The sequence below is a fragment of the Phyllobates terribilis genome, unplaced genomic scaffold, assembly GCF_046119375.1.
Source record: "Phyllobates terribilis strain yellow unplaced genomic scaffold, ASM4611937v1 Scaffold_11__3_contigs__length_659146591, whole genome shotgun sequence".
Taxonomy (NCBI): domain Eukaryota; kingdom Metazoa; phylum Chordata; class Amphibia; order Anura; family Dendrobatidae; genus Phyllobates; species Phyllobates terribilis.
Window position 1 is genome coordinate 451984743 of NW_027362771.1, and position 23272 is coordinate 452008014.

At 44.2% G+C, this 23272-nt stretch overlaps 1 protein-coding gene across 2 annotated transcripts in view; it reads right to left on the minus strand.

Moving 5' to 3' along the window:
- Positions 1 to 23272, minus strand: part of AGBL1 (AGBL carboxypeptidase 1) — a 1577225-nt gene that overhangs the window by 1198596 nt on the left and 355357 nt on the right. For both annotated transcript variants that reach the window (XM_073653286.1, XM_073653285.1), the window contains exons 10-11: positions 13728 to 13841; positions 1720 to 2288 (exon numbers count right to left, since the gene is read on the minus strand). In XM_073653286.1, coding sequence (XP_073509387.1) covers positions 1720 to 2288; positions 13728 to 13841 — 683 coding nt within the window. The remainder of the gene's footprint in view (positions 1 to 1719; positions 2289 to 13727; positions 13842 to 23272) is intronic.

Genomic DNA, 23272 nt, shown 5'->3' on the forward strand with positions numbered 1-23272 from the left:
CATTTCCTGAAGTATACAACAAGTGGTGAGATCAAACCATTTTTTAGTGAGCACTGATTAATCTCTAGATACACTTTATGCTCGTTTTTTGGCTTTGATTCCTAGGCATCGTCTTTTAATATATATCATTAAAAGTTAAATTTCATTGCATCTATATGCATATTATTCGCTCCTGCTGAATACTCTGTTACTTTGAGAGCTACCCTAGGGTCGGTTGTACTACCGCCCTTAAGGCTTGTTCATGTATTGCATTTTCGATGCATTTTTTCCATGTGTTTTTGAAATGAAAAAAATGAAACATTTTACAGTAACAGCAAAGTGAATGAGATTTCTGAAATCTGAAGCTGTACATGCTACTTATTTTTTTCCTTGCAGATTTAAACCTTCAAAGCATTTTTTTCAGATCTGCAGCATGTCAATTCTTTCAGCGTTTTTGCAGTGTTTTTCACACAATCAAATTAATAGGGAAAAATGCATAAAAAACACAGCAACAAAAAAGGAAAAAATGCATCAAAAACGCTTGTATTTTACCCAGCATTTTTAGTGTCAATGCTCTGGTTTTTGAAACAGAAAAATCTGTAATTTTAAAACATTTCTGACTTGTTAGTGAGGCTGTGTGCCCACGATGCGTTTTTTAAGCGTTTCCGCAGCGGCAAAAACGCTGCAGAAACACTTAAAAAACACATGGTAGAAGGCCTGCCATGTCCCCCAATGATAATCTGCATGTGCTGTGCACATGCTACGGAAATTTCCGCTGCGGATTATCACTGCGGAAAAAAACGCAGCACTACCAATTATTTTGCGGAAGTCCTGCGTTTTCGCCGCCATTGACTTGCATTAGAACGCGCCAATTTCGCAAGACTGCATCTGTACTTGCATAATTGGCGCGTTCTAATGTGCGGATGGTACCCGGGTGTAGAGGAGAGGAGAGTCTCATCCACACCCAGGTACCATTAAAAAAGCAGTAAAAAAAGAATAAAATAAAAAATAAATGTATACTTACCTTCCGGCGGCCCGCGGTGCGCTCCTTGCTTCCCGGCACTTCACGATGGAATGAAGGACCTGCGCTGACGTCAGAGTCATGTGACGGGTCACGCGACGCTGACGTCGGCAGGTCCTTCAATCCACCGCTGCTGGCAGCCGGGACGGTGAAGCAAGACAGCGCGGGCCATCGGAGTGTAAGTATAGATTTATTTTTTATTTTTTGACATTCTCTCGGGTCACACAATATAAATCCATGCTGTTTGCATGGATTTATATAGTGTGACCAAGTGACAAGCACTTTCCAAGTGATGCTAAAATCGCTTGGAAAGCGCTTGTCAACCCGCATGTGGAAATGCATGTGAAGAACGCTTCACTTCCGCATGTCCCTGGCAGGAAAACGCATGTACAATCCGCATGTACAATCCGCATGCGTTTTTTTCTGCCAGGGAGATGCAGAAACGCTCAGGAAAAAATCCTGAGCATTTCTGCATCGTGGGCACATAGCCTGATAGGTTAGAACTTTTGATTTGGTCTAAGTGATAAGTCCCATACGGTTTGCTGACATCAAGGGGCATTAGTGCTCAGCTAAGCATTATGCCCGTTTAATTTCTGATCTGCTCTGTTCGATTGGGATAAAACTAAGTGCCCTTTGTCAATCTCAGAACTCGTTTAATTTTAGGTCTTTTGAAAAAAAAGTGAAAATTAAGAAGTATAAAATTAATTTAAAAGAATCACCTTTGTGATCCAAGCTTCTTTTCTGCAAGTTTTTGGGAAAATTGGGGTGAGCAGTGGCCCCAAAACTCAGGAAATGCCAAAACTTTAAAATCAGGAACAGATTTAGTGTTTCCAGCTATAGACATGTAAACATGAGGGTCGTGAAAAGGTATATTTCCTTTGTGCTGTTCCAGAAGCTGTTTTACAACCTTGTGACTTTCAGAATCATCAAAACCATCACCGTGTTTCAGTTTGAAGGTCTTAATGCATTTAGTTGGGAAGGAGCTTGGTTTCCCACAAACCATATTTGAAGAACATAAACTTGATGGATTTCTCAGATTTTTTTCCATGTTCATTTGCTCTTGTTTGTTTGTTGATGCATCCTCCAAGAGTGGTGGTCTTTTGGAAATGATGTTCAAGATATTTTGTTCCATTTGTGTCTTGGGAAAGAATGTGTCTCCAGACGTGGGTCTGTTCACTGTGGTATAGCAATCATCCATACATCTCCCAGTGGATGGAATGTTATGTGTGCAAACACTGGAGATACTCTCTTTGGCATTCAGCACTTCCTCCAGATCGGATGCATTGTCCTTTAAGAAGTCAACAAGGTGAAATTGTAGGAAATTTAGTATGAGAAAATGGCCACTCATTAAATCATATTACATACCTCAGACTTTTTATCTAACAGTCATAATTTTAAAAGATTTTGAAGACATACTAAAGCATCACATAAAGACAAACGCCATAAATATAATATATGAAGCATCCCATTATGTGAATCATCATTGCTCTTTTCAGAAAACACCATACTTGAGGAAGTTTTCTACTGCATAAAATTCCACAAACAGAACAGGCAAGTGACCAAGACAACTCTCAAAGGGAACTTGTGTGCATGTTCTACAGATGAAGAGGCTGAAGATAGATTGGTTAATAGATATGATATAATTAATGAACCAAAAAGACAGGCCGATCAATAGACAAAAACATACATCAACGAGCGGCTGACAAGAGGATCCATCCTGTATTTCATCAATCACAACAGCAAAGATGAGTACTTAAAATATTCATCACAATCATATTAATTTATGAGGCTATCAAGAATCGAAGCAAAACAATACACTTTAGCCCGATGGAATACATGCTGATATAAACCATATCTCTAGAAGTTTTGTTTTGGTCTGTAAGGATAGAGTAGCGTGCTTTGCCTGATAATTTAGATTTGTTCTACTGGTCTGAAGGAGGGTAGGGATATTTCACTATAAGTGTTGTGGAAGGTAAGGATCGCAATAATAAATGATTTGTACAGGCACATTATTCAATGCCAAAAGAATAATCTACAAAGAAAAACATCTTTTAAATTAAAAATATAGTGCAATACATCATACCTGTGCAGCTCATTTAATGAGTCACTGAATAAAGAAGTGATACAGATTAAAATTAGAAGTACATTTAAGATGTAAAATCCTGTATCGATACTTTGTGATTTGTAGCATACATTGAGGAAAAAGACTAAATCACCTAAAATATACCAATTTTTATACTAATAATGATGTAAAAAATATTTGTATTATATTGAAAGTTAATACATGAAGTTGCAGCTTCCAGCAGCATGCAGTGCACTTTCCTTCCTGTAGGCTCTACATAAATATTCAAAAACCTCCTAAAGGAATTTTGTCGGCAATTTTGACCATACAAGATTGGTGAGTGATACGAAGTGAAGAAGTGTTTAAACATGACATTGTGCACAGTACCTAACAATTAAATACTCTCGGCTGTCTGCAGAAAAAGCTCCACGACTTACCTCACTCTTCCCATGCTCATAGATATCTACTGTAGTAGGCATCATTCAAAGCAGCCATCATTCAAAAGAGGGGGGAGGTTGTACAGATTTTAATACAAAGAGCCTTGAGAACTTCAGCCTTAAGAACACTTTTGAAGAACTTGAACTTCTCCCTGTGTGCCACTACTTGCCAGAGCAACAAAATTGGAACATGGGGAGAACATCACAGAGCAGACCTGGACTCAGCTCTTACATCTACGATCTCACAGCAGTTTGGTGCGCAGCTGTGTTAAATGATGAGCCCGCAACTAGTGACACATAGGCAGAAGCTCAATGTACATGCCACTACCTCTCGGCTCAGCATTGTAATAGATTTCAGAGGGATGTGCTAGGTTGGCCAGACTTCGGGTCTGCACAGAGTGACCCCAGGGCAGTGGCACATAGGCAGATCACTGTACACACCAGAAGTCACAGCGACCACCAGGCATTTGTGTTATTTAGGAAGCAGGGAGCAGGCAGAGGGGCGCTACAGAGATTATATCCGTGCCTCTGTGGGCGTTATATCGGCTGGCTGGGCTGGATTATTCAGCACTAAGTGCACACCATTCTGACTATTCAAGCTAATTAGCATATGCAGGAACAAAACATTAAAATGCAAATTTTATGTTTATGCTAGCAATTTTCCCTTAACATTGGGGTTGCTAGAAATCAGTGTTTAATGACAAATGCAATACTGTAATTAGTTAACAGGGGTAAATTCTGCTGTCAGGTTCCCTTTTAGGCCGTGTGCCCACTATGTGCTTTTTAAGCGTTTCCGCAGCGGCAATTCCACTGCAGAAATGCCTAAAAAACGCTGGGTAGAAGGTCTGCCATGTTCCCCAATGATAATCCATATGTGCTGTGCACATGCTGCGGAAATTTCCGCTGCGGATTATCATTGCGGAAAAATCTGCAGCACTACCAATTATTTTGCGGAATAGCGGCGTTTTCGCCGCCATTGACCTGCATTGGACGGCATGGAATCCGCATCACTGCATCTGCAGATGCGGATTCCATGCATTTCAATGTGCGGATGGTACCGGTATGCTGGTTGCATAGATTTATATAGTGTGACCAAGTTGTCAAGCACTTTCCAAGTGATGCTAAAATCGCTTGGAAAGTGCTTGACAACCAGCATGCGGAAATGCATGTGAAGAACGCTTCACATCCGCTTGTCCCTGGCAGGAAAAATGCATGTACAATCCGCATGCCTTTTTTCTGACTGGGAGATGCAGAAACACTCAGGAAAAATCCGGAGCATTTCTGCATCGTGGGCACTTAGCCTAAATCCCACCAGAAAAAAACCCACACAACCAGCAAACAAGAAAAAATACACTAACAAAACCGTCAGAGGGGAAGTCAAAAGAACCAAATATTCAGGTTCCACATACTATTTCTATCTGTACTAATCTGCAAGTACAGCTGCTTGAGCAAAGACTGATATTTTGGTACGCTATAGTCTGTGTAAGATTAAAGGGGTTGTCTAGTCTAAAATGAAAAGTCTGCAATCACTCTGTGTTACTGCAGACCTTTGAGTCCCCCCAGTCGCAGCACCGCCGTTCCTGGCTCTAAAACCATCGAATCCTTGCAGTGCATAGTGCATACGCTGGGGGGGATTCAAAAGTCTGCAGTCACACGGAGTAACTGCAGACTTATCAATTTAGACTGTACAATCCCTTTAACACTAAAATTATCACTATACTTTTATAAATGTGGGTTAGAAGTCAGAAATATATGTTGTTTCTTCCAGAGATGTACTCAGCAATACGAACAGATGTGTCCACCCTTACCTTTCCACAAATTTTGTTAAGGACTCGCATGATACAAATTCAATACAGTATCATGACATGCTAACAAAACCCTCAGCAGGCTGTTATTCCCATCACAACCGCTGAGATCCAACACCTAAGCAAGTGTAGAATAAACTTCTCAAAGTATTGCAAAGACGTTATTTTTCAAAAGTGATCATTCCAGGATACCCATCCCGGAATATATAGAACCAAGAGAAAAGGTAAGAAAGGACACGTATATGTGACTTCCTATAAAGAGGACCTGACACTTGTAATAAACATGACATTAATAAAAAATCTCCAGCTGTCCGTCTGAGTATGAGGTAGAACAGATGGTTGAGTCTGCAGAGCTGTTTACTCATACTATAGCCTGGGAATCAGAGGTCGACTCCAGCGCTTCTGTGAATCCAGACGAGGAAATGATCTGCACTGATGCCCAGAATCTTTATGAGTCGGATCCAGGACCAGACGCAGAAGGTTCTGACCATAATGTAGACCCTCATTCCCAAACTGTAACTCCTGTTGGTGGAGACAATGAGGAAGACGATGATAAGACTCAAATACCTGATTGGAGCGACAACTTTAGTTTTTTGTCAGGGCAGGAACAGGTTGGCTCTGAGGACGACGGGTGTGATAACGCACAGGGTGATGATGATGAGGTTGGAGATCCCACTTACTGTCAACCCACAGTCAGCCAAGAGATGAGGTCAGCAGAGGAGGTGGAGGAAGATGCTAGTGACGACGAGGTCAGGTTGCGCCTTCCTGGACAGAGACGTAGTACTGGAAGCACGTCAACAACTGCATCCTCAAACACAACTCTGCCTCTCACCACAAGTCGTGGTGGCTCTTCAGGTCGCATGGGTGCTAAGCCTTGCATAGCCTGGGCATTTTTTCAGATCGATAAAGATGACCCAACTCGTGTTATCTGTAACATTTGTCAGCAAAAGCTAAGTAGAGGCCAAAAAATACATAGAGTACTTCATGCATGAACCGGCACATGGACATGAAGCATAAGTTGCAGTGGGAAGCTCAGTGTGCTACAATGCGGCCTAGCCGGCCGGGCCAACCACCGTCTGCCATATCTTGTGCATCCGCGGCCTCTTCATCCTCTGTGACTGGGGGGACAGCAGTCACACCTGTTTTGGGGCGCAGACCTGCCACCTCTTTACCCGCAACAGCCAGCGTGATTGGCAGGTCATCATTTTCTTTGGAGGTGGTAACACCAGCTGGTGTTGAGCGCTGTCCGACATCGATAGCACCACCTTTGGATCAAGGCAACCTAACATGTCCGCCTGCATCTTCCTCACAGACCGGCAGTTTGCCGGGGACACCCTTATCAACCCCGTCTAAGCACAATAGCCAGCCCTCGGTCCCTCAGATGTGGACAAGTAAAAGACCATTTCCTCCTAGCCATGAGAAAGCTAAGAGGTTGAATTTCACCATCTGCAAGCTCTTGGCTACAGAAATGCTGCCTTTCCGCCTGGTGGACACAGAGGATTTTCGAGACCTTATGTCCGTCGCAGTGCCCCAGTACCAGATGCCCAGTCGGCACTACTTCTCAAAGAAAGGTGTGCCTGCGCTCCACCAGCATGTCGCACACAACATCACCGCTTCTTTGAGAAACTCTGTGTGTGACAGGGTGCATTTCACCACAGACACTTGGACGAGTAGGCATGGACAGGGGCGTTACATGTCGCTGACTGGGCACTGGGTAACTATGGTGACAGCAGGACAAGGGGCTGCTGTCCAAGTCTTGCCGTCCCCACGAGTTGTGCGTCAATCCTCTTTATGTCAAAGTTCCTCCACTGCTTCTGCCTCCTCAACCTCCTCTCGGTCTTCCACCTGCACCCAAAGCCTGTCTGGTCATGCCACAAGCTTTCTAACTGTGCAGAAGGGATCCTGCACACCTCCTTACTATGCTGGCAGTAGGGCTCAACGTCATCAGGCGGTTTTTACATTGAAATGTCTGGGAAATGTGAGTCACACAGCTGAGGAGTTGTGGTCAGCTCTGGAGAACCAATTTCATGAATGGTTGTCTCCACTGGACCTGAAACCAGGGAAGGCCGTGTGCGACAATGCTGCAAACCTGGGTGCGGCCCTTCGCCGGGGCAATATCACACACGTGCCTTGTATGGCTCACGTGTTGAACCTGGTTGTCCAGCAATTTTTAGCCCACTATCCCAGACTAGATGGCCTTCTGCAGAGGGCACGGTCGCTGTGTGCTCACTTCCGCCGTTCGCATCCCGCAGCTCAGCGACTTACATCTCTACAGAAGTCGTTGGGCCTGCCACTTCACCGGCTAAAATGCGATGTGCCTACCCGGTGGAATTCAACTCTGCACATGTTGCAGCGACTGTGGCAGCACCGACAAGCCCTGGTGCAATACGTTCTGACGTATAGCCTGGGCCAACGAGATTCAGAGGTGGGGCAAATCACGCTGGAGGAGTGGTCTCAGATCAGGGACCTATGCACCCTTCTGCACAGTTTTGAAATGGCGACGAAGATGTTTAGTGCTGACGATGCCATTATCAGCATGACTATTCCGGTGATTTACATGCTGGAGCACATGTTAAACAGAATTCGGAGTCAGGTGGTGGCACAAGAGGAGGTGGAGGAAGTAGAGGAGGAGGAGTTGTATGCGGAAGGGCTAACATCTGCAAGGTCCAGACGGTCGGCAGCACCAAGGCGGCAGGCATGTGAGGGTGGGGGAGATGGTTTTACCAGGGTGCATGGTAGCAGCCAAGCTAGTGAGGAAGGTGCAGGAGCCCAGGAAGAAGTGGAGGACGAACTGATGGAAGACTCATCAGATGAGGGAGACCTTGATCACATTTCTGTTGTGCGAGGTTGGGGGGAGAGGACAGAGGAAGGAAGTATGATTGTTACCTCGCCACCAACACAACAGGGACTTGGTGCTCCTGGATGCGCAACACACATGAGTGCCTTCTTGCTGCACTACCTGCAACATGACCCTCGAATTGTGAGAATTAGAAATAATCCTGACTACTGGGTTGCCACACTGTTAGATCCCCGGTACAAAAGTAAATTTGCAGAAATTATTCCTGCCATAGAAAGGGATGCACGCATGCAGGAGTATCAGCAGAGACTGTTGCAGAATCTTGCATGTGCTTTTCCACAAAATACCAGTGGTGCACGTAGTGAATCTCAAGTTGCCAACCGTGGGACCGTCAAGTGTTCAGCACTCAAACCGTAACAGAACCACAGTATCTGCTGGTAACATCAATTTTGCGGAATCATTTCACCACTTTTTTAGCCCATCCTTTGCAAGGCCACAGGAGACAAGAAGTCTGACACATAGTCAACGCCTAGAGACGATGGTACAGGAGTATCTCCAAGTAAACATTGAAGCCACGACTGTGTCACTGGACCCTTGCTCTTTTTGGGCTTCCAATCTGGATAAATGGCCGGAGTTAGCCACTTACGCCTTGGAGATCTTGTCATGCCCCGCAGCCAGCGTTCTGTCTGAACGTGTGTTCAGCGCTGCTGGTGGTGTGCTGACAGATAAGCGCACGCGGCTCTCCACTGATAATGTAGACAGACTCACGTTCATAAAGATGAACAAATCATGGATCCGAAACGACTTTTCTACCCCTGTGTCATCCTGGGGAGAGTAAAAGCTTGATGATTGGATAAAATCACCCTACCAACCGTTTTAAGCTTTCAAATTACTAATCATGTTTATCTGTATCTTGGCTGGAAAATAATTTGGGCTTTGTAGCAGTGTGCAGCACTGATTCTATTAGGCCATCTATAATAAGCTCCACCAGATTTAAAATTACTAATCATGTTTATCTGTATCTTGACTGGAAAATAATTTGGGCTTTGTAGCAGTGTGCAGCACTGATCCTATTAAGCCATCTATACTAAAGCTTCACCAGATTTAAAATTAATAATAATTTTTAGCTGCATCTAGCCCGGAAAATAATTTTGGGGCTCCGAGATGCGCAAGACACATAAGTGCCTTCTTGCTCCACTACCTGCAGCATGACCCTCATATTGTCATAATTCGAAGTAATCATGACTACTGGGTTGCCACACTCTTAGATCCCCCAAACTTTTCGATCAACCTTTTCATTTTAATAAAGACCAAAAAAATGGTCATTTTTGAAATTATAAGCATTAGCAGGTTGTTAGAAACTGAAATCAAACAGTTTTCAACTCAAAACTTTATTCTAGGTGATGTTACATTTTCACATAGGACCCCTTGTTCGAAAGGAGCTTCTGAACTCTCTCGTCCATTGAATTTGTCAGGTTTTGGATGGTTTCTGCTTCAATTGTTTTGCATGAGGACAGAATACCCTCCCAGAGCTGTTGCTTAGATGTGAACTGCCTCCCGCCATCATAGACACTCCTTTTAATGATGCTCCAAAGGTTCTGAATGGGGTAGAGGTCAGGGGAGCATGGGGGTCACACCATAAGTTTGTCCCCTTTTATGTCCATATCAGCCAGAGATGCAGATGTTTTATGTGCAGCATGAGATGGTGCATTATCATGCAGAAAAATGATCTTGCTGTGAAATACACGGTTCTTCTTCTTGAACCATGGCAGGAAGTGCTGTTTGAGAAAATCCACATACATTATGGAGTTCATCTTTAGCGCCTTCAGGGATCCTAAAGGGGCGACAATCTCTCTCCCCATGATTCCAGCCCAAAACATTACTCCACCTCCTCCTTGTTGGCGCTGTAGCCGTGTTTGCGTGGGGTGTCCATCAACCAGCCATCCTCCACTCCATCCATCTGGACCATCGAGCGCTGCACGGCACTCATCCGTGAACAAAACAGTTTTGAAATCAGTCTTCATGTAATGTTTGGCCCACTGGAGCCGTTTCTGCTTGTGTGAAGTGGATAGAGGAGGTCGACAGGATGGCGTATGCACAGCTGCAAACCTCTGAAGGACCCCGCATCTTGATGCTCGGGGGACGTTGGAGGCACAAGCAGCTTCAAAAACTTGTCTGCTGCTATGACAAGGCTTTTTTGCCGCTGCTCTTTCAACCTGACGTAATTGCCTGTAGGAAAGAGTCCTCAATTTGCCCTTATCAGCACGCACATGTGTGTACTGTGAATCAGCTACATACTTCTTGATTGCCAAGACACTTCATCCTGATCATCGCACAATGTTGATTGTTGTCATGCCTTGACCTAAACACTCCACAATTTGTTGCTTCTCAGCAGCCGACACATCCTTTTTCTTTCCCATTTTGGCAGAAAATGTAGGCTGCTTAATAATGTGAGACAGCCTTCTTAAGTAGTCTTGCCTTTCATTGGACACACCTGCCAAACTAATTAGCACAGGTGTCTGCAATTGCTTACAGTGATATAAAGAGCCCTGACACACATCACCATCAATGAGTTTAACTGACAAACAAACAAATTCTTCCCTTATCACTCCTAAACACTTTTTGCATAATAATTTGGAACACAGTGTACATGTGCTTTTCCACAAAACACCAGTGGTTCACGTAGTGAATCTTACAGTTCTAACTTGCCAACCGTGGTCTGTATGGAGTTGTTCAATAAAGGGCCCAAAATTAAGATAACATAGAGGGGAGAGGTCTCTATGAATAGGAATTCCTAAGTATTTGATACCCTGTGAGGGCCAGGCAAAGGGAAAGTTGGACTGGATGGAATCCTATATGGATTTGGGGAGGGAGACATCGAGGGCCTCAGACTTCGCTGCATTGATTTTAAAATTTGACCATGTAACAAAGTGATCTATTTCAGCCATAACAGCATGGATGGATATATGTGATTGAGTGATATATACTAGGACATCATCAGCAAATAGAGAGCACTTGTACTCGGTGCCTCCCACCTCAATCCACCTAATATTGGGGTTATGGCGAATTGATGAGAGCAGGTGCTCCGTCACTAGGATGTATAAGAGAGGGGACAGAGATCATCCCTGCCTTGTCCCATTGGTGATTGTGAAAGGTGATGAAAATGTTCTGACGCGCCCCCTGGGCCTTGGGACACCCGGAGCCGGACCCTTTTTGGTGGATGCTGGTGGTTGTAGTCTCCGTGGCGGCAACCCGGTTCCGTGGCTCAGGGCGGTCAAACCAGTGGCGGAACTATTTATGTGGTTTTGATGTTTAAATGTCCGACTACGCCACCCGTGGATTGCGGTCAGAGTGAACCGCCGCTCCAGGGCAGACCGCTGAGGCTGGTGTTGTGGGTGCAGCAGAGCGTAGCATAACTCCCCACGGGAGGAGTATAGCCTCAGGGCAGTGTATTCGGAGGATGGGGGTGATGGTGCAGGGCAGCAGCAGTAATGACACGGAGTCAGTGATGCAGTCCAGGGCCTTTACTCACAGTTCTTATTATCCAGACCACGTCTGCAGGTAACGGCTGCCCACGTCGTACTGTGCTCACCAGGTGAGGGGCTCAGACAACTCCCAGATAACTTTGGAGTGCTTCACAGGACCCCCTTTGTGTGTCCTTTGTCTGGCCTTTCTTACCAACCCTTCTGTCCGGCTGCCTCGGGCCTCCTCTTGGTAAACTTGGCGCCAGTTTCCCTGACCCTATGTGGTGCCTTCCTAGCGGGTGTAGCGAGGGGCTGCGCCACATAAAATGTCACAGCCTCCTGTTACTAGCTGAGGGTCGTTTCCTGCCTCCACTAGTTTCGGGGACCGGTCTCCCCCTTTGGCCTGACCCCTCCACGCAGGTGGATTCGGGCGTGCGGTGGCGACTCGCCCGTCCGCACCCCTGAGATTCCTTCGTTCCTCGTTCCTGGAGCCTTCTCCGCTCCTCTTCCTTCCTTCTCCCTCTTCCAGGCCTGGGCCTCTGTTACTAGGCCCGCCTCCGGAGCAGAGCTCATGCAGAGCCCCTGCTCCCTGCCACTTCTGCTCAGACTTCTCTGCACTGAACTAAGATGGTGCCCACCTTTTATACTCCCTTCTCAATGCACCCAGGAACTGCTTCCTCCCTGCTCCTGCACTACAGGGTTCCCCTTCCTCAGTGTTCCCTCCCCCCACTCCAGTCAGGGACAGGGACTGTCGTGCCCATCTCAGGGGCATATTGGTCGCCCTGCCCCACGGCAATGTGGTGTAATTCATGCAGGTGTCGGGTCCTGATCCACACTACATCCTTACCTGAGAGTGAGATATCACACCTCTGGGTGAGGTGCAATACCTCTGTAGCAACCGAGCCCTCAGGGTGCTACAGTTCCATTTATCTTCAGCCTAGGTGACGTACTGCGATACAGGGCTGTGATTTTGGCTATAAAAGGGTCCCCTAGACCCCTACCCCAAGCTTTTTAAGAGAATCATATATGGCGTGCCAGGAGACTCTATGGAATGCTTTCTCAGCATCCAACGAGAGTATCTAATTACAAATTTTTAACTGCATCTAGCCCAGGAAATACTTTGTGCCTAGTAGCAGGGTCTGCTAGTCAGCGGATTATCCCGGCTGTTAAGCAAGCTACACCACCTGTAGTTTGGACACTTAATTTTTTCAAAGGAAATGCTTCAGGATCACGGGATACTCAGTGAAGAGCATCAGGAGGCACCCCAAGGCATAGGGGCTCGGACTGGCAGTAGGATGCCTTGCGGTGGACAGCCGAGCTCGATCCTTATAAAAGTTTTTTAACTGCAGCAGCTTTAGTGGACGCTACTGGAGCTGGAATTACGCGGCTGCTGGCATGAGACTTGCCCTCCAATAGATCCTTGTAAATGGATTTAAAGTGTATTTATTCAAATTATAGAGACAATTTAAATTAAAAAGCTTAGAGCTGCCTCCACCACAGGGGGGCTCGCTCGACCCACCAGCGGACAGGCACCAGTATTGGGAGAGGGGGGCTGACCGTCAGGGTTCACCGCGGCTCTGGCACAAACCCGGCGACACGGAGGTGGCACGGGCAGGAGCGGACTGAACGTGTCGGCTTCTCACTTTTTGGATTTTAGAAGGGCATGACATGCCTATATCTGTGTCTCCCCCTCCTTTTACTCCTCCACCTCTTTTCTTTTCGCATGACTATATGTACTTGTCACTTTTCCATGTGTTAGTTGTGTCTTCTGAGCAGTTTGTCAGCTTTTGGACACCTTTGAAGGTGTTTTCTATGTGTTTCTATGTGTTTTTGTTTGCCTGCCATTGGTTTTAACGGTGTTCGAAGGTGTTCGACGAACAGTTCGACGAACAGTTCGGCGAACACACGGGTGTTCGACGAACCGAACCGAACTCGAACACTACGGGAGTGGCTCAACACTAGTTGGCACCGTCAGACAAGACTGGAGTTAATGTTTGAGCTACCAATGGCACTTATTATAATTGGAGCTCTATAAACTAGTAAAGTGAATTACTTTTTTCTTAGGATGTTTTCCAGTAAGGACCATGGAGAGATGGGTCTGTACTAAACATAATAATTATAGTTATCAAGCTATTTCCAGGCACACAAATTATGTCTCTTACCTTGAAGTCAAAAAGTTCAGAACAGAATGCTTTATATTGCTTAACTTCTTCGACTGGTCGATCAGGTTGTGGCTGTGATCTCAATTTTTTCAAGTCTGTTTCTAAATCATCATCCTGGAAATGCAACACAATACTGTTACATTATAAAAGTATTGAGGTCAGCAGCTAAAGGGATATCGAGACAGAAACCAAGTAAAAACAAAACCTTTATGAACTTCTAGTAAGATGAAGGCCAAATACTGTACATACAAGGTAATGCTTGCAACATCAGTAGGATCTAGCAAAGTAGAATTAGCATTGTGTCAAAAATGTTTGACTAGAGAATTCACACTTCAAGGACCTCAATCATTTAGTCCTATCAAATAATTCAAATAGTTTAAATATTAAAGTTGAGCAATCCTCTAAATTACAAAAAAAAACATTCCTTTGTTTACAGTACACATTACATTTTAACCCTAACTAAAGAATTTCTTTAATAAGATCTAATTTTGAAGACTGGTGCTTGTTATGATCTGCAACAAGTACTAAGGAAAGAAAGGGAAAAGCTATCCCTACAGTAAGACTAAACTGAATCCCTACGATGTAGCGGGCCGCCTGTTCCTAGCGAAGGAGTGTTAGATGGAGCATCATCTTGAGCTTTCAGAATCCCATTCTCCAAAACGGAGTCCAAAGCCGCCACCACAACTCCTTTCTGTAAAATGATCTCCTCCTCCTCGGCACCGACCGTAGGAGAGAAGCTGCGAGATAAAGCATCGGCTTTAACATTCTTAGTACCAGGGATATAGGTAACAGAAAAATTAAACCGAGAAAAAAAAAGTGCCCACCTAGCTTGACGGACATTCAAGTGCTTGGCAGTATCCAGATAGATCAAATTCTTATGATCTGTGAAAACCTGAACAGGAAATCTAGCGCCTTCCAAAATATGACGCCAATGTTCAAACGCGAGTTTAATAGCCAGCAACTCCCGATTTCCAACATCATAATTCAGTTCTGTTTCCGAAATTTTTTTCGAAAAGAAGGCACAAGGATGTACTCCATCCTTGTTCTCCTGAGACAAAACTGCTCCGACCCCCACCGATGAAGCATCGACCTCGACCAAAAAAGGCTTGGTCTCATCAGGCAGCATAAGGATAGGGGCAGAACTGAACCACTCTTTGAGATACTTAAATGCTTCAATGGCCTCAGTAGTCCACTGGACCATATTCGCACCTTTCCTGGTGAGATCGGTTAGAGGCTTAAAAATTACAGAAAAATTCTTAATGAATTTCCTGAAATAATTGGCAAAACCTAAAAATCTCTGTATAGATTTCAAACCAATAGGCCAGGCCATTCCTGCACTGCCTGAACCTTCACCGGGTCCATCTCAAAGCCCTCGCTGGAGACAATGTAGCCCAAAAAACTAATTTTCTGCACAGCGAACTCACATTTCTCCAGCTTAGCAAAGAGTGAATTATCACTCAATAACTGCAAAACTTCACGTTCACTCTGCCAATGGGAATCCAGATCAGGCGAATAAATCAAAATGTCATCTAAATACACAACCACATTCTTACCAATCAAAGGTCTCAGGATGTCATTAATAAGGTTCTGAAAAAATGCAGGTGCATTGGTAAGACCAAAAGGCATCACTAGATTCTCAAAATGACCTACCGGAGTGTCAAAAGCAGTTTTTGATTCATCACCCTCCTTCACTCATAACAAATTGTATGGCCCCCGGAGATCAATCTTAGAGAACCACTTGGCCCCCACTAACTGGTTAAACAAGTCAAGAATTAACGGCAATGGGTAGGAATTGCATACGGTAATCATATTAATTTCACGAAAACCAGGCATGGACGTAAAGCCCAGTCCTTTTTTTTAACAAAGAAAAATCCAACTGCCACAGGCGACTTAGAAGGTCTAATGCAACCAGAAGCCAGGCTAGTCTGTATGTACTCCTCCAAGGCCTTTCTTTCAGGAATAGTCAGATTAAACAAGCGACTCTGGGGAAGAGTAGCTCCCGGAACAAACTCAATGGCGCAATCGAAATCCCAATGAGGAGGTAAAACTTGTGACTCCTCCTCCGAATAAAACCTCCAAAAATCTTGAATAGGTACAGGTAATTCCCCTTTTTCCGCAGCCACAATGCGACCATTACAACATTTATCATAGCACTTCGGACTCCAAGACTTTATTAGTAGACCAGTCCAGCAGAATTGTGCAGTTTTAACCAAGGCAATCCTAGAACGACCGGAGAGGGTAAATTATCTAATGCAACCAAGTCCAAAATTTCTTGGTGAAGTTCATTGATAGTGAGGGGAAATGCAGCAACCTTGTGAGTAATACATTTCAAGGGAGTGTTATCAATTGCAATCACAGAAATAGGTGATGACAAATGTTTGGATTTCAATTTAAGTTTTTCCAAAAACCCTTTATCAATCACATTAAGTGTTGAACCACAATCCACAAATACCTGAAATTCAATCAAATTTTCCTGCAAAGTAGTACTCCCTGAAAGAAATGCTCCTACAGAGCATAAACAAGCTATATGGGCATACCTGACCTTTTTTTTCTTCTTTACTTAATCGAAGCTCACAATACTTAATCAAATGGTCAGCTTTACCACAATAAAGACACAATCCCTCGGCGAACCTCCGGTCTCTTTCCTGAGAGTGGAGCGACATCGGCCCAACCTCTATCGGTTCTCCGCCATCTGAGCAGATTTTCTGGGGACTAGGACCTGGCATTACCGGAGTCTTTACCTCATTCTGCCTAGATCTCAGCCTCCTATCCACACGAACAGCTAATTGCATGGCATCCTGCAGAGTCTCAGGTGCAGGGAATGCAACTAGCAAATCCTTTACCCTTTCACTCAGACCAGCAAGAAATAGATATTTCAGAGCAGGATCATTCCACCTGACTTCTGAAGCCCATCTTCTAAAGTGTGTGCAATAATTTTCAACATCATCTGACCCCTGATTCAAATGCCTGAGTTCTGCCCCAGCAGATGAGATTCGATCAGGATTGTCATATAATTGACCCATAGCAGAAAAAAATTCTTCTACCGACCTTAAGCATGGATCATTAGATTGGAGAGAAAAGGCTCACTTGCGCAAAAGTGACATAATAAAACCAATGCGCTGTAATTCGTTCCCAGAGGACCTTGGTCTCAAACGAAAATATAAGAAACAAGCATTTTTAAAGGAAAAAAAATCTTGCTGTTTACCATAAAAAACATCAGGCAGTCCTACCTTGGGTTCCACAAAATGCGCTCCAGAACAGCTACTTACGTGTTGCTGGAGCTCGGCCACCTCCAGAGACAATCCCTGCAACCGTTGAGCCAAATCCTGGACGGAAGCCATACTGATCCCCGAATTTCTTCCTTTTAGTTTTTTTGGGCTGGACTTACTCTTATGATCTGCAACAAGTACTAAGGAAAGAAAGGGAAAAGCTATCCCTATAGTAAGACTAAACTTAATCCCTACGATGTAGCGGGCTGCCTGTTCCTAGCGAACAGACCCGCCTTAGTCCTCGGCTAGTCTGAACAAAGACCTATAGCATAAAGGAAGGGGTCCCTAAAAGAACTAAGGACTGGAACAAAAATGGGACACCTCCTGAACAGAGAAGGTTGTTGCAGAACACAAAAAGATAAACTGACAAAAAGGTACTAGAGGTCACAGAAGGAGAAAGCAAACTGACAGAGATAGGCACAGAAGCACCTCGCTAGCAAAACAGTCAAGCAACACTGAAGTCCAGCACAGCCAAAATGGCAGAGCTGGAATATATAGGCAGATGGTCACGTGACCGCGAAACACAAGATGGAAAAAACAAACAGGAGGGTTCTAACAATGCTCCTTCATTTTTAGATTTAAAGCATATTTACATTTTTGAAATTCTAACATAGAAAAATCTGACCAAGATACTGGTGGTATTCCAAAATAAGTGTTCATTTTAAGAGATCACTTAAAGGAGAATACACCTCTCCCCCCAGCCCCCGTATCTACATCTGATTTTTCACTCACTGTGTTTATTCTTTACTATCCTTTACTATGTAATATTGTCTTGAATTTAGCAAAAATACAGGGGCTTATTCATTAAGACTCTTGATCGCTGTGAGGCGTATGTCACTTAATGAATTAGGTGCATCAGTTAACTTGCATGCGTCACAGACAGAGATGTACTTTTCATGACTTTGTCTGGAGGGCATAGCCACATTCTGTCCTATCCATGCTCCACCCATATTGGCATGGTTGGCCAAGACTGGCGACGTCAATAAGCACAATATTTTTTGCTCAACTTCTGAGTTGCACAAAAAATTGTGTGACTTTTTAAAGTTTTTTGTAGCAGAATTCTGGCATAAACAGCCCCATGGATGTTGTGGCATCCTGCTGGTTCAGAAAAGTAAGATTTCCTGTTGACTTAACCCCTTTACCTCCGAGGGTGGATGATACGTTAATGACCGGGTCAATTTTTACAGTTCTGACCACTGTCACTTTATGAGGTAATTACTCTGGAACGCTTCAATGGATCCCATTGATTCTGAGAATGTTTTTTCATAACATACAGTACTTCATGATAGTGGTAAAATTTCTTTGATATCACTTGAGTTTATTTGTGAAAAAATCGGAAATTTGGCGAAAATCTTGAAAATTTTGCAATTTTCAACATTTTAGTTTTTATGCCCTTAAATCAGAGAGATATGTTGCACAAAATAGTTAATAAATAACATTTCCCACATGTCTACTTTACAACAGCACAATTTTGGAACCAAAATTATTTTTTAGTAGGGAGCTATAAGGGTTAAAAGTTGACCAGCGATTTCTCATTTTTCCAACAAAATTTTCAAAACCATTTTTTTAGAGACCACATCACATTGGACGTGACTTGGAGGGGCCTTTATGACAGAAAATACCCAAAAGTGACATCATTCTAAAAACTACACCCCTCAAGGTGCTCAAAACCACCTTCAAGAAGTTTATTAACCCTTCAGGTGCTTCACAGGAATTTTTGGAATGTAGAAGAAAAAAATTAACATTTAACCTTTTTCACAAAAATTTTACTTTAGACCCAATTTTTTTTATTTTCGCAGTGGTAACAGGAAAAAATGGATCCCAAAATTTGTTGTGCAATTTCCTCTGAGCACGCAGATATCCCATATGTGAGAAAAAAACACTGTTTGGACGCACGGCAGGGTTCAGAAGGGAAGGAGCGCCATTTGACTTTTTGAATATAAAATTTGCTTGAATAATTAGCGGACACCATGTTGCGTTTGGGGAGCTCCTGTTGTGCCTAAACAGTAGAAACCCCCCCACAAGTGACACCATTTTGGAAGCTAGACCCCTCAGGGAACTTATATAGGTGTGTGGTGAGCACCTTGAACCCCCAGGTGCTTCACAGAAATTTATAACATTGAGCGGTAAAAATAAAATTTTCACATTTTTCCAACAAAATGTTTTTCAGCCACCTATTATGCATTTTCACAAGGGTAACAGGAGAAATTTCATCCTGCAATTTGTTGTGCAATTTCTCCTAAGTAAGCCGATACCCCATAAGTGGGGTAAAACCACTGTTTGGGCGCACGGCAAGGTTCGGAAGGGAAGGAGCGCCATTTGACCTTTTAAATGTAAAATGTGCTTGAATAATTAGCGGACGCCATGTTGTGCTTGGGGAATCCATGATGTGCCTAAATAGTGGAAACCACCCCCCCTTCAGTGACTCTGTGGCACCCCAAGAGTCTGGTTGCCACAGTGGTATTGCATCCCTCAAAAGAGGTAATGCCATGTCTGGAAGCAAGCAGGGGTTTCCTGGTCAGGAACACTATACATGCAACACTTTCCTGGCTCCAGGCCAGCAAGGGGAGCTCCTCCCCTTGGTAACTGGATCTGGAGGTGGGGTTAGTTTAGCCTAGTGTCAGGAGTCAAGTTTAGGACATCAAGGAGAGAGGAGCTAGGGACTGGAGCTGGAGATAGCTCTTCCTAGCTGGAGCACACAGAGAACCGGACACCGGAGTCCGAGGCTGTGGGACACTTCAGGCCCAGGAGAAGATACCGCAGGGCAGAAGATTGCAGGTCTCCTAGCCCCATCAGACGCCCGGAGGCTCAGCAGCACCGAGGGACCAGCACCGCCATGGAGGAGCGAGGCATCCACAAGGCCCGAGCTGCCGCCACGGTGACTACAACCCCCAGCATCTACAGGCCCAGCTCCGGGTACCCCACGGCACAGGGGGCGCGTCAATTTCATTTTGGAAACTACACCCCTCCAGAATTTTATCAAGGAGTATAGTGAACATTTTGAACCCAGAGGTACGACACAGAATTTGATAACATTAGGTCATCATATTGAATAAGTTGTCATTAGTCTTGAGTGCCCGTGCTCGCTATTTGAATTTGCATCGGGTACTCGGGTATGCACCAAGTATCGTGGGTTCTCAAGTGACATGCTCGAGTCCCCGCCCCGCATGTTTCACGGTTATTAGACACCCAAAAAAAAACACGCGGGGATCGCTCAAGCATGGCAGGCAATCCCCACGATTTTTTTTGGGCTGTATAACAGCTACAAAACATTTGGGGCAGAGACTCGAGCATGTCACTCAAGCACCTGCTATACTCGGTGCATACCCGAGCACCCGATGCAAGCTCAAGTAGCGAGCACTTGTGCTCAACATTAGTCGCCATATCGTCGTCATTTTTTTTTCTTTACTTCTGAAAAAATCCCAACCCCAACCCTAACCTTAGGCCAACCCTAACCCTAGCATAACCCTTGCCCAACTCTAACCCTAGCCTAACCCTAGCCCTAGTCTAACCCTAGCACAACCCTAATGCTAGCCCAACCCTAACCCTAGCCCAACCCTAACCCTAGCCCAACCCTAAACCTAACCCTAGCACAACCCTAACCCTAGCACAACCATAACCCTAAAGTTTATTTTTTACGCCGTTCCTCGTGTGGTATAAGTGATTAAATGTCTTTATTCTTCGGGTCGGTGCAATTACAGCGATGCCAGATTCATATTGGGTTTTTATGATTGACAGCCGTCACACACAAAAAAAACATTTTTTTTTGCAAAGACTAGTTTTTGCATCGCTATATTTTGAGAGCTATAATTTTTCCATATTTCGGCCGACAGAGTCACGTGACGCTTGTTTTTTGCAGGACAATTTGGTACCATTTTTGGGCACGTGACTAGCGTTGAGCCACCGCCGTAGTGTTCGGGATCGGTTCGGTTCGTCGAACACCAGGATGTTCGTGGAACTGTTCGTCGAACACCTTAGAACACCGTCGAACACCGTTAAAACCAATGGCAGGCAAACAAAAACACATAGAAACACATAGAAAACACCTTCAAAGGTGTCCAAAAGCTGACAAACTGCTCAGAAGACACTCTCTTTAAAAAAGCCGGCCGGCAATTCAGCAGCGGCATACACCGGTACCCGACAATTTAGACAAGAAGGAATAGAGCATCACACATAGATTAGATAGATAGAAACATGTCAGTCACATATATAAGAAGCACAGTGACAGTGTTGCTTACTGTACTTGTCATTTAGTGTTAAAGGATTTATTAAAAAAAATAATAGTGTTTTCATGCACCGTCTCTTTAAAAAAGCCGGCCGGCAATTCAGCATCGGTACCCGACAATTTATAACAGAAAGAATAGAGCATCACACATAGATTAGATAGATAGAAACATGTCAGTCACATATATAATAAGTACAGTGATAGTGTTGATTACTGTACTTGTCATTTAGTGTTAAAATAAAGGATTTATTAAAAAAAAAATTGGAGTGGGGTTCCCCGTAATTTTAGTCTCTAGCGGAGGTTAAGCAGACGGCTGGGCAGATGTTTGAAGCCTGGGAAGGGGGTAATACCCACCGAGCTTCCCAGGCTACTAATATCAGCCCCCATCTGAATACCTAGCCTTTACTAGCTATTAAAATGGGGGACCCCCCAAAAAATGATGTGGGGTCCCACCTATTTTAATAGCTAGCAAAGGCTAGGCAGACAGCTGGGAGCTGATATTAATAGCCCAGGAAGGGTGCTATGAATATTGGCCCCCTCCCAGGCTAGAAACACCAGCCGTCAGCCACCCCAGAAATGGCACATCCATAGGATGTGTCAATTCTGGCACTTAGCCTCGCTCTTCCCACTGCCCTGTAGCGGTGGCAGTGGGGTAATAGGGTTGGGGTTGATGTCAGCTTATAATGCCAGCTGACATCAAGCCCAGGTTAGTAATGGAGAGGCGTCTATAAGACACCCCCATTACTAACCCCATAGTCAAAGTTAAAAAAAAAACACAAACACCCAGAATAAAGTCCTTTAATTGAAATAAACACACAATTCTTTATTGTTCTAACTTAAACCATACTTACCATCACGCCCATTCCAGCTGAAGCCAACGATCCCCTGCAATAAAGCGAGACACTGAGGAGCGCAAGCATGCCTCCGCTTCTCAGTGTCTGCCGCATGGCAAGCTGGATGGCAGCGTTCTGCTGCGGTCCAGCCTGTCATGTGAATGTAGCAGAGCTGAAGCTGTGGTGGGAACCATGGAAAGGTAAGGATGATGTTGCTTTATTATTTTACTTTTATTGCAGGGGATCATTGGCTTCAGCTGGAATGGGCTTTTTTAAAGAGACGGTGCATGAAATCACTATTTTTTTTTTTATTAAATCCTTTAACACTAAATGACAAGTACAGTAATCAACACTGTCACTGTACGTATTATATATGTGACTGACATACTTCTATCTATCTAATCTATGTGTGATGCTCTATTCTTTCGGTTCTAAATTGTCGGGTACCGGTGTACGCCGCTGCTGAATTGCCGGCTTTTCATGTTTCACTGTGAGCACTGTTCCCATCGATTTGGGCAACCACTGTAATGCCACAACCACCATGGCTGTGGCATTACAGTGAGTGGCAGACAATCCCTGCATGATTGGTGCTCTAAATAGCGCCAGACATGCAGGACACGCTTTTGGTGCACAAACAGTTATCGAACATAACCTCAAACAGCCAAATTTTTGGCAAATCGTTCGGGTTCGTCGAACAACTCGAACACCGCCCAAAACAGCTCGAATTTGAGATTGGCAAACAGTTCTAGACGAACACCGCTCATCTCTACATGTGACATTTTTTGATCGCTTTTTATTCTGATTTTTAGAAGGCAGAATAAACAAAAAACAACAATTCAGGAATTGTTTGTTTGTTTTTTTTTATGCCGTTCTGCGTGTGGTAAAAGTGATAAGGTAGCATTATTCTTCGGGTCAGTATGTTTACAGCGGTACCACATTTATATATTTTTTTATATTTTGGCGCCTTTACACAATAAAAACTATTTTCTAGAAAAAAGAATTGTTTTTGCATCGCTTTATTCTGAGAGCTATAACATTTTTATTTTTCGGCCATTGGAGCTGTATGGCAGTTTGTTTTTTGCAGGACAAGATGACGTTTTCAGCAGCACCATTTTTATTTACATTCGTCTTTTTGATCGCGTTTTATTCCATTTTTTGTTTGGCGGTATGATGATAAAACATCGTTTTATGTTCCGTTTTTTTTTTTGTTTTTTTTTT